This window comes from Gopherus flavomarginatus, chromosome 17 (genome assembly GCF_025201925.1).
Source record: "Gopherus flavomarginatus isolate rGopFla2 chromosome 17, rGopFla2.mat.asm, whole genome shotgun sequence".
NCBI classification, from domain to species: Eukaryota; Metazoa; Chordata; order Testudines; family Testudinidae; genus Gopherus; species Gopherus flavomarginatus.
The window spans coordinates 6,132,918-6,144,971 of record NC_066633.1 but is presented as its reverse complement, the minus strand read 5'-3'; the positions used below and the strand labels follow the sequence as shown (position 1 = coordinate 6,144,971).

Genomic DNA, 12,054 nt, shown 5'->3' with positions numbered 1-12,054 from the left:
GAATGAGACAGATACCATGAAGCCAAACTTTTTTTTTTAATTTTGCATTTTATTTGATAAAATAGACTGTTATATCTTTTGTGTTCCTGTGAATACGTCCATCTGCTCTAGGATGCTTATAGTTACTGCTGGCGCCTGTTCAGCTGTCGGCATGTTCACCACAACTGAAATTCTCAATCAGCTGCCCCATCCTTCCTGATAAAAATGCAGGAGTTCTTTCAAAGAAAAACAAAGGTCATGCTAAATTTCAAAAGCAGCCTGGCATAGAAATGTCGATCAAGTTTTGAACGTAATGAAATTTTCATGTCCTTTGATGCAGAGGCAAATTTAACTTTAGTACATTTTTAAATTAAAGGAGTTTGTTAATTCACAGGAATTCGTAAAAGAAAAAACTCCCAAAGACACTAGCATTAATAGTGACAGATGTATCTTCAACTTCTGCCAAAGCTGTTTGGATTCTTCTTTCAGTATTTTAAAGTAACTACTTGAGGATTTTCTTTCGACATACTAGTGTAGTAGGGAGTGGCTTAAAAAGAAAATTCCTGTATTCTTATGCATCCAAGAACAACTGTACAGACAAGTCTTGTCTACATTTGGAGAACTTTGCTAGCTACAGCAGTGTTCAGAAATGATCAGACACCAGATGCGGTTCTACCAGCACCACACTTGACAGACATTTCTAGCATGACTATGAAAGCACCATTTCTTTGCTTAGTATAGACAGATTTTTTTTGGAAATGAGAGAGAATGATGCTAGCAGAACCTGAGCTGTAAATTGCTTTCCACCCTCATCAAGTCCTGAAGCTCTATTTCTGTAAAATGTGTGGTGTGACCACCAAACCTTGTAAAACTGTGTCCAGCTGTGAATTGCTTTTAAAATATTATAAGCCCTGTTAAGTACATGACCTTATTGTTTACTTTTGGGAAGAGGGAGGGAGAGCCTTAGCTTCCTCTCCACACCTACGCGGAAAAATAACTTGTAAGATAAAATCCAGTATCTCCTGCAGATGGATGCTTGCAGTCCACAACTTCTTTTTGTGAAATATAGCAGTATAGGACAGCAAGAAGGAAGGCATATTACTGTATCTTATCTCATTGAGCTGTTTCACTGTGAAACTGGGATAATAAACATTAATACAGCTCTTCATGGTGAATATTTCCTAAAATGTTTTTTTCCTCAAATAAATGTATGGTTGCCATCTGTTACACCAGCTGGATGATAGTATTAACTACATTAGTTTAGTTATATGCAATTTGAGAATTCAGAATGATGTGATCTGTTGTTCCAGTGCAATTTGTATGATCTTGTTTTTATTAGGGTTTGAAATTACCTACTGAAGCTAGTCAGATTAAACTGATTGCACAACATGGCATGAAATGTCACTATGATTTTGCTTATTGATCATGATGCAGACATTTTAAAGTTTTCTCTCCTTTTGTCCTTCATACTGTGTTATGCGTTATTACTAATGAAAATCCCTGATTATTCGTAGATGGATACTCTAACTTCATAATAATAAAACAAATGCTTTATTCTTATAGAAGGAATAGCTTGGTGAGCACATTGTTATGCTGAAAATATTGATCTGCAGATGTGGAATATATCAGCTATTCTAAGTCAGCAATATTATACAAGTTATTCTTTTAGGAGAAGTGAGCAATAGCTTTCTGCTTCTATAAAGAGGGACTTTATTCCTGACTCCCAACATAGGAAGTATCCAGAGATTAGACTATTTCAGATTGGTCTTCAATCTAACGGTCAGTACCTGATGACAAAAAGAAACTATTTCCTGTACATATTATTGCTTTTTCTCAGAGCTAGATGATAATTTTACCAGGATAGAAAGATTTAGAATTCTTGCAAGAAGTGTGTGAACAATTATATACCATTGATTCTAAGTTTTGTAAGCTATGCTGTAGACCTTCAGTGCAGAGTACTAAAAACTTGTACCACTTCTGCATGCATTTAATTGGGTAAGGAATTGCAACAGCAGTCATTTCTTCTGCCTAGAAATTAACTTTGGGAGAGGCAGTTATTAAGACCATAACTTTCCCGACCTCACCTTTTTTGACACACTGAATGGAAAGTCCTTTTTAAGTCTCTGTTGTCCTGAGGACAGCAAGCATTGGCGCTTTTTGTCAGACACATTTTGGTGTGATGTGAGAATACTGCACGAACAATCCAGTTTGAGCCTACAAAACAATATTTGAGGCTGTCTGTTAAAACTGTTGTTGTAGTCTGCCAGATGAAAATAGAATGGAATTAGTTATAAACAAATCCTTCTGGAAAATGCCATGAGTTATGATACTGCTGTAAGAATTCCTCTGTCAATGCCAAAGAGAGACTACATCCTATTAAGTTGTGTACAAACAATTTTTTTGGCTATATCCATTTATTTTGTTCACAGTCTAGCAATTTTGACATGACATTAAGGTTGCACTAATTACAGTAAAAGTTACCTAGCTCTTCTTATGCTTGCTAAGTTTAGAACTCTGGGACAAAAAAATACTGACAATTCTAAAGTTCTTGATGCAAAGCTGGCAATGTGAATGTATCCGTTTGCTTTAGTACCACACCGGGGCATAAGACTTAAATGTCAGCAGTGTGTTTGAGTACCAAAGGCTCCAAGAGCTTGGATGCCTGTGTGAAATATCCGACCTACTTGGAGCTGCAAAATTGAGTTGAAAATCTCACAAGAACAGCTTGATTTGCAGCATTTTGGAATTTACACTTCACGATCCCTGGAGGATATACGTGGGCAAAAACAATAGGGGAAATAGGTCAGACTAACGTCTTTAAAAATATCTGAATGAAGTTTTGGATGAAAATTTTGAGGGACAATGGTATTAATTTATCTGAGCCAGTTCACTCATCCCTAATAAGCGTATTCTATCACACAACAAAATGTGTAATGAAAATGAGTGATGATGATCCTTTTCCAAATGTCAAGCCTTTTATCTTTGGCCTCCAACAAGAAACACGTTTCTTTAAAGGCCACTAAAGAATGATAAAACTGATGGTACAGCAAGGAAAGTGACACCCCCTATTTCTTGTTTCCTGTTGCGGGGGGAGGACATGCTGGAGATGGGACCTTTTCAGTGCTGAGGGCTGGCTTTTGAAGCTCCCTCCTTGAGGATGTCCAGTTGTCATGGCTGTTTTCCAAACTTCTCTGGGTTAGTTAGGGACATTTAATGTTCCTTTGTTTCCTCTTATTACTCTACGTAAGTAGGGAAGACAGTTTGTTGGGAAGTGGGAGTTGCAACAGAACTTTTATTTTTAAAAGATTGAATATTTTTCTGTGCAATGCACAGGTATCTCTTAGCAATGAAGCTTAATACATTTAAATGTTTACTGGCAGCAGGTACTTCACCATATTACTTTAAAATACCAATAAAGGGGGAAAGAAACAAACTATTAAAGGCCTCCAAAGGTTCTCTCATCAAAATGGTTTGTGTAAGAATGTTTCAAGCGATTTCTCATTCTAAATATTTGTAGTTATTCTCAATAAAACTCTTTACAAATCTTGAAACTACACCCCAGTTAATCTTCATGGTGCTGTATTTGCTCAGATATTTTCCAGTTGCATCCAGCATGCCCTTGGACAACACTTACACCTAGGAACACCTTCATTAATCAGAATGTGAGCTTTGTGTTTTAATTAGGCATTTCACCATTTTGTAAGCCTCTGAATAAGTTACAAGTTCAGCAAGAAGCAGGTCTATGTTACCATCAGCTCTGATAGATTATACATCATCTATGTAACCATGTAACTGAAAGCCATGCAGATGGGTGACCATTATGTTCATCTTTGAAAACTGACATGAAGAATACAATTAACTGAATAATGAGCTTAGTTGACAGGATAAACCAGAGAATACAGTACCACTTGTTAGTGTTGAGTTGTGTCCTGTTTCATCCACTTGGACTGAGTAAATGCCAGCAGCCTTAGAGAGAAGTCTAATTGTTTGCTTTGAGTTTCTTTTTCTTTAGATTTGTTGAAAATACTTCTCTCCTTGTGGTAGATGTCATCTTTAGTTGGTCTTCAAAATTAGTCAGCCAAATTATTATTGAGGGTGCAAATGTAGGACAGATGTGCACAGACCTATGATTTGATCCTACCCCATTTAAGTTGGTGAGAGTTTTGCCATTGACTTTCATGGGAGCCGGAGCATGACCTAAGATAAGATGCCTGGTCACCACTGCACCAAAAAGTAAATGTGTTTTTTATTTCTTTTCAGACTGGGAATCTGCCATCAGGATTGGTGTGCTGGATTGCGGGGAGGAAGAGAACTATGAGACCTGTAAAGAATATGGTATTCTCTACTATCCAACTTTTAGGGTAAGTAGCACGATATACAGCATCAGGCAAATGGTGGTCATTCCATTTTGTAAAAAAATACTTGTTTTAAATCTCAAACAGTTTCTGTTATTCCATGTTCCAAACTACAGCTGTTGAACCTCCTACCTGTACTTAAAAACAGAGCAAACTTATTTACCCAGAATATTGTGTACTTTTTCTTGGATTTGAGTGCTTTCTTTTTCTTCTGCAAAGATTCTTGTGATTATAATAAAAGATGCTTTCAGGCTCTCTTGATCAATAGAATGGAATAGACGCTGCAATTCTCTGAAGCAGCTGGACTTCTAATTCAGTGTTTAGGACAATCATAATTTTTCAAACATAAGACACATGGCCCAGGAAGCAATATATTCTTAAAAGCATTTTTGTGTCTCTCATCACTAAGGTATCTGGATGCAATATATTTTTGTTAGCTGTTAAACATGTAAAGATCCATATATAGATATATATACATGTTATAACAACATTAATAGAGTTACACATTTTGTTTCAGTTAGTGACATGAGGGTAAATCCAGTAGTTCAAAACTGATACATCAGGGACAAAGATGGAATCAAGTAGCTGATTTAATGAGGGACTGTGTGTTAGTTAATTTTGTAATTTTTGGCTCAATCCTTCACTAGCCTCCTATCATTCTTAACTTTTTACTTCACAGTTCACTTAAATTGAATTTAAAAATGCTTTCTACTGTTTGCCAAGAGAATCAGGAACTGTGTTTAATACGGAAATTTTGCATCTAAGGATGAAAATGAACTTCTGTTTTTGTCATACTACTGATCTTCCCTGTTGTCTGTCGTCATCATCATCATTTATTCCATGTGAGAATAAAATGGGAGACAAGGAGAATCTCAATAAAAAGTTTGTAGTGTGAGAAGGCAGAAGAGAGGTGTTATAATATAAAAACTATTTGTTCTTCTGATGGTGGGGAAAATAGTGATTTTTTTTTTCTTTTACTGTGTGGTGACACGAAAACCTGACTCATTTCTTCCCAAAGCACTGTATGTACTGCTTTTTAAAATAGGTAGAAGTTATGTTGCATTATGTGTTTTGTTTTAACCACTAGAGGGAGTTAAGAATATTTAGGGTGTGAGCAGTATTCTTTAGCATGGAATCATAGAAACATAGGGCTGGAAGGGACCTTGAGAGGTCATCTAGTTCAGCCCCGCATGCTGAGTCAGGACAACGTCAATCTAGACCATCCCTGACAGGCGTTTGTCCAACAAAACCTCCGGTGATGGGGATTCCACAATCTCCATTGGTAACCGATTCCAGTACTTACTTATCTTTATAGTTAGAAAGTTTATCCTAATACCTAACCTAGCCCTCTTGCTGCAGATTGATTGCTTCTTGTCTTACCTTCAGGGGACATGAAAAACAATTGATCACTATCCTGTTTATAACAGCCCTTAGCATATTTGAAGATTTACTATGTCCTCTTCAGAATGTTCCCATTTTTTAACACTTCCTCATAGGTCAGGGTTTCTAAACTTCTTTATCATATTTGTTGCTCTGGACTGTTTCCTTGAAATGTGGGGCCCAAAACCAGACACAGCTGAGGCAACACAAGTGCCAATTAGATCCGGACAATCCCATCCTGTGTCTTTCATATGACATTCCTAATAATACACCCCAGGGTATTAGCAACTGCACTGTAGTGCTGGCTCCTATTCAGTTTGTGATCTGCTGTAACCCACAGCTCCTTCTCCGAAGTACTGCTGCCTAGCCAGCGATTCCCCATTTTATATTTGTGCATTTAATTTTCCCTGTGAAACTTTGCAGTTGTCTTTATTGACTTGCATTGTGTTGATTTCAGACCAGTTGTCCAATCTATCAAGTACATCCATCAGTTAATAGTATTGATAAGTAACTCATCAGTATGAGTCAACCTCTCGATCCGAACCTTCTCTATGAATTTGGAGACTTCAGCTGAATTTTTCAAAATGCCTCTGAAAATTGTTTTTTCCTGAGAAAATCCATATGGAATTTTTGACATATTAGAGTTTGATTGTTTAAGGATCAGTGGGCAAGATCCACAGCTGGTGTAAATCAGCAACCATTATACCCACACTAGCTGAGGATCAGCCCTTGGAATTTACCAGGCAAGAGTAAAATTTCAGTTGTATATTCTGGTTGTCTGTAAGCTGAGTAATAATATGTGATGAATTAAAACTGTAAAAAGCAAGGACTCATTAAATTGTGTTCTGCCTCTGAACTGAGCTTTCCTGAAGTACTTTTTCCCCTTGAGCCATGAGTTGTCTTCAAAGGAATATTTTTTTTTCACTCCACAGTACTTCAAAGCATTTACAAAGCAGTTCACAACTGGGGAAAATTACAAAGGTAAGAAAACCCCACTCTAACCTATCTCAAAAGCATTTATCCTACTATCCCAGAGTACATTATATAATAAACAAGGTTTCTTTACCCATAAATAAAATTCAGACATCCCTAAGTGGAATACACAGGCTGTTTAACAGCACTGTAAGCAACTGTTTAGAATATAAGATTAAAATATCCTTTGAAAATGAAACTGCAGGGAAAATTTTAGATGGCAGAATGTAATTGCTAGAGTTTACATTTGTCCGGTACAGTAGAGTTAACACCTCTGTGCTTTTAAAATATGTTGTAGTATTTTATTGCTGCAAGTGGGCAGATCCTTCATTTTAAATCTCATTAAAAAAACACATACCTCTTAGCAGTGTGATGTCCCTGTTGAAGCACTTGCTTGGCTCTGACTTCAATGGAAGATTGCCACCTTCTGATTTACCAGCACTACTTTCTCCAACACCTGAATTTATTAGAAGTCCTTCATTTAAATGTTAAACAACGTTGGACTTTATGGCTCTGATATGGTCACACCGTGAAGTGGTCTGGCTACAGACTAAAGTAACACATCTTTTCAAATGGACTAACATATAAAAGGCCAGAATTCAGAAAACAGACCACCTGTGCCATTGACCCTTCTGGTAGAATATTTATTGCAATTGTACCTGCTATTTTTAGGGTTTGCAAGTGGGTTGCTTCTGTTAGCAAAAAAGTTTAAGGAATCCGTTTTTAGGCTTGATTTCCCCTCCCTCCCCCATTTCAAACCTTAGGTTAAACTGAAAAACCCTTCAGTATTTGTTGCCCTTTGTGGCTGGCTGTTACCTTACCTGGCCCATTTAGTAAGAGTGTTACACCAATGGCTCAAATTTTCAATGCTTGCTGTTAGCCAGCGTGCGAACAGAAAGCATTCATTCGGTCACTGAACATCTCCATTGCAAAAAAGCTGCTTGAACTCCTGCCACTACAAGTGTTGTTTGTGTGTGAGTGTAGACCAGGATGAAGCAAGATGATTGTATATTGAAGACGAAACTGATGAGACACAGGTGAGCTGTTTTGAGTAAGAAATGTCTTTGGTATTTTTAAGCTCTTGGGGAAAACGACTTCTACAAAAAGTCCACAAACTTAATCTTAGAAATAAAAGTACTTCTACCCCCTCCTAAAACAAACATTGTCACCTAGCTTCTTAACTAAAAAAACTCATCAGAGAATGAGACAACCTGAATTTAGTGATACCTTTCTGTCTTCTGAATAGTTCTTTATTTATCTATTTTTAGCAGGGTCAGATCGTGAGCTCCAAACTGTTCGTCAAATGATGATTGATTTTCTACAGAACCATTCCCAAGAATCAAGACCACCTGCTTGCCCTCCCTTGGATCCGATTCTGTAAGAATCTTGTTTGAAATAATAGAAAATGTTGTACACTTAGTATGCTACTCAAATAAAATGTCAGGACTATTTCCAAGGATAAAGAATGTTTTTTGTATTGCTGTTTAACAAATACTTAGAGTAAGTTTATGTTGTGGGCAGTGAGAACATTGAATTCTTCATGTGCTAAATAGCTTTTCCTTTCTTAAAAGGTCCAGTGAGATTGCTTCTCTTTTTGACCAGAATAGTCATCATTATACTGCCATTGTGGTTGAAAGTAGTAACTCCTATGTCGGGCGAGAGGTAATGTGTGACTTGTGAGTTTAATCCAATATTTAAATCATGAATAATACAATTGAGGTGGTATTTTATTCAGTCAGTGGAACTATTCATGTGGATAAAGGTGCGCCTGCTTGCAGGATTGACATGTAAGTTGTGAAAGCCAGATCATATGCATTTAGAATATGACTAAGCCACGTGATGCCATAAGACATTGGCTTTTACTTTAGTCACAGGGAGGAGTGTGTTTTTTAAAGAAATGCAATTTTACTTTTCTGGCTCTTTGGATTCCTTTCATGCCTTAGTGGAAGTTTAGTTTATTCTCCTCAATATTAGCAAAATACTTGTGACTGTCAAACCTCACCTCATCACAGGAAAAATATTTCAGATCATGAATGACATTCTTTATCACTATTAGAGAACCATTCATAAAGTTTATTCCTTTTGGTCAGCTTTTGCAACATCGTTATTTTACTGTAATCTGTATGATCTACTATGTGTCTGTGTGGTCCATGCACCACACTAATTAAAATAAAAAAGCCACCAAAAGCAAGACAGTGCAGAATATTGTAGTAGAACTCTTGGATGATGATGGTCTTAGCTCAGTTTGTGCTGAGGTGTACTAGAGACTTTAGGAATTGTATGATCCTACGTTTAGGGTATTGCATATCCTGTATGCTGTTATAATGTGGTAATATGCTGTTTTTCATACATATCTTATTTAATGTCTCAAATTGGCCCAAGCTGCTAACGTTTCTTGGAGTCAGGGCCTAATTGCCCATTTAAATCTTATAACAGATTTCTGTGTGTGATTTATATCAATCAGTGAAGCAGTTAAATATGTCATTGTAGCAAGTAAGTGAGATAAGAACCCCTTTGGGGTACTTAGCCTTCCTTTGGATGTGCCAAGTAAAGAACACAGCAGAGTCTTTCGCAGCAGGAAAGGGCCAACAGCGAATTAACTAACCATGGATATTGAAGTGCTGCACAGGGGACAAGCTTTTTTTTTTTTTTTTAAAGCAATATTGAAACCACTATGGGATTCAAAATGCTGGACTGAAACAAGCTGCTTGGTGGGAGAGATGTAGATAATGCCAGTGCTACAGTGTGCTAGACAACATCGTCCTTGCCTTGAGGAGATGACAGTCTGCCCCTGCATATAAATCTTGCTATACATGAATGGGGTAGCTTTATGTGCCACATTGCCTAATTAAATGTGAAACTTAAGGACACTTACAAAATATTGTGCCATCATTCCAGTGTAGACTGGATAGTAAATATTTTCAGCATCTTGAACTGAAGTATGAGGAGGTGGAGAATTAATTTTTTATGAAATTTGATTTGGCCCCATTTCACCATCTAAAAAGCTGCAGTTAGCCTACACAACTTTTGTTAGTTTTCTGCTACTGCCAAAATCTAGGACAAGTTAGAAAAACAAATTGCATGATTACTAGGCATAATCTGTATAGAAACATACAGTGTGTGTTTGACAGTTGTAATTATGTTAGATTAGGAGCTGGCCAGTGGCACAACCGGAATGTGGGGTACTGCCAGCTTTGAGAACCATGTTCAGAAGCAGACTGCTTCCCAGGCGCTGGTTCACTGTGGTTAATTGTGGAAAATCGACATTACTGAGATACAAGGAGGTATCAGTAACAAAGCTTCTCAGCATTTTATTTTGTTCATTCTGTAGTCTTATTGCCTTCTGCTCTCTGCCTTCTGAAAAATGGAAGATACTCTGATGGTATCTGCTGTCAAGAATGGAAATTCTACTAACATTGTATAGTGTTCTAAGTTTACATACAGTGTTTAAGTGAAATAGACACACGCATCAGTTCTAGAAGCTTACACTCAATAAGACAAGACACGCACACAACACATGGCAGAATAGTTCAGGAGAGGGAGGTGTAGGTGTTTATCACTAATGAGAAGAAACAAGGAGAGATTTGAAGAGTTGGGTTTGAAGGAGCTAGCTGGAGAAGAGAGGTGAATGGTGAGAGGTGAATCTAAGGGAGAGTTTAAGGCATAGGGAGCAGCATATTCTTATTTGTATTATTATTTATTTGTAATGCCTAGGAGCCCCAGTCACGGACCAGGACCCCATTGGGCCTGGTGGTGTGCAAACAGAACAAAAAGACTGTCCTTGCCCCAAAGAGGCTACAATCTAAGTATAAGATAAGAGACAATAGATGGATGCAGACAGACGGACGGAGGAATATAAGGAAACAATGAGAGAGTTCTGGCTACAGTGATAGGTTGTGATCTCCGAGCACCAGCAGCCTAACTGTTGTCAAGTTTTTGTAGGCATTCTGGCAAAGGAGAGTAATGGAGTGGCTTTGTGGATGTTTATGGGGCGTACCTCCCAAGCTTGAGGGGTAACGGAGCATAGCAGAAGGTATAAAGCCAAGTGTGTGGGGGCAACAAGGGGGGAGTGAAAAGAGAGGATTGGGAAGAGCACAGAGAAGGGCAGAGTGGAAAATAAAAGAAGTAAAGAAAAGATTATTGAGGACCTTGTAGTTGAGAATTAAGAGTTTGATTTGATATGGTAAGAGTGAGCCAATAGACAGATTTGTGGAGGACAGTCATTGGAATGGCAGGAGACGAAGATGACTCTAGTAATGGGACCTTGAATGACTGAAATGGAGAGAGAGTTGTGAGCCAAATGTTCATCGGAATCTTAACTGGGCCTGCATATTTGCAAGCTTAATTTTGGGAGTTAATGTTCAGGTGATGTAGACGTTCAAGTCCTTAATTGTGTCCACAAGTCATAAACTTTGACATCTAAACTATGGAGTCAAATAATTGTCCCTACAATTATTAGAGCTCAGAAAAATGGAAACCAGTGTCTGAAAAATTGGCTTTAAAACCCTTGTATGTGTGTAACATGTCATCACAAACCAGTGGGTGTGTGACAAATATAATTTTATCATCTGCGTTTGGAGGCTTCTCCAGGACATTTCATCACTCTCTCTCATGTGGTCTTCAGACATGTGAGACTTGAGGGGGAAAAAAGTCAGGATGGGTTAAGGAAAAATCATAGAGCTCAGAAGACAAGAAAAAATAGTTTCTCCCAGTGAAGTAAAATTTCTGTTCAACAGAAATTGTTAGTGTCCATATTGGAATACTAATAAACAATAGGGCTGTCGAGAGATTAAAAAAATTATGTACAAAAACTGCATTCAAAAATAAAACCAAGTAAAACTTTAGTGCCTACAAGTCCTCTGTCCTTCTTCATGTTCAGCCAATCACTCAGATAAGTTTGTTTACATTTATGGGAGATACTGCCTCTTCTTGTTTACAGTGTCAGCTGAAGGTGAGAACAACTGTTTGCGTGGCACTGTTGTAGCTGCCGTCGCAGGATATTTATGTGCCAGATGTGCTAAAGATTCATATGTCCCCTCATGCTTTAACTATCATTCCAGAGGACATGCGTCCATGCTGATGACGGGTTCTGCTCAATAACGATCCAAAGCAGTGGGGACCTATGCATGTTCATTTTCAGAAGGTTGATTTTCTTTTTTTTGATGGTTCGGGTTCTGTAGTTTCCGCATTGGAGTGTTGCTCTTCTAATAGTTCTGAAAGCACGCTCCACACCGTATCCCTCTCAGATTTTGAAAGGCACTTCAGATTCTTAAACCTTGGGTCAAGTGCTGTAGCTGTCTTTAGAAATCTTACATTGGTACTTCCTTTGCATTTCATCAAATCTGCAGTGAAATTGTTCTTAAAACGA

General features: G+C 37.8%; 1 protein-coding gene across 1 annotated transcript in view; it reads left to right on the top strand.

Moving 5' to 3' along the window:
• The window catches only part of QSOX2 (quiescin sulfhydryl oxidase 2), a 40,964-nt gene that overhangs the window by 4,939 nt on the left and 23,971 nt on the right, over positions 1 to 12,054 (top strand). Inside the window, exons 2-5 of the mRNA XM_050926958.1 lie at positions 4,240 to 4,340; positions 6,647 to 6,695; positions 7,955 to 8,063; positions 8,258 to 8,348. Of these exons, the coding sequence (XP_050782915.1) occupies positions 4,240 to 4,340; positions 6,647 to 6,695; positions 7,955 to 8,063; positions 8,258 to 8,348 (350 nt within the window). The remainder of the gene's footprint in view (positions 1 to 4,239; positions 4,341 to 6,646; positions 6,696 to 7,954; positions 8,064 to 8,257; positions 8,349 to 12,054) is intronic.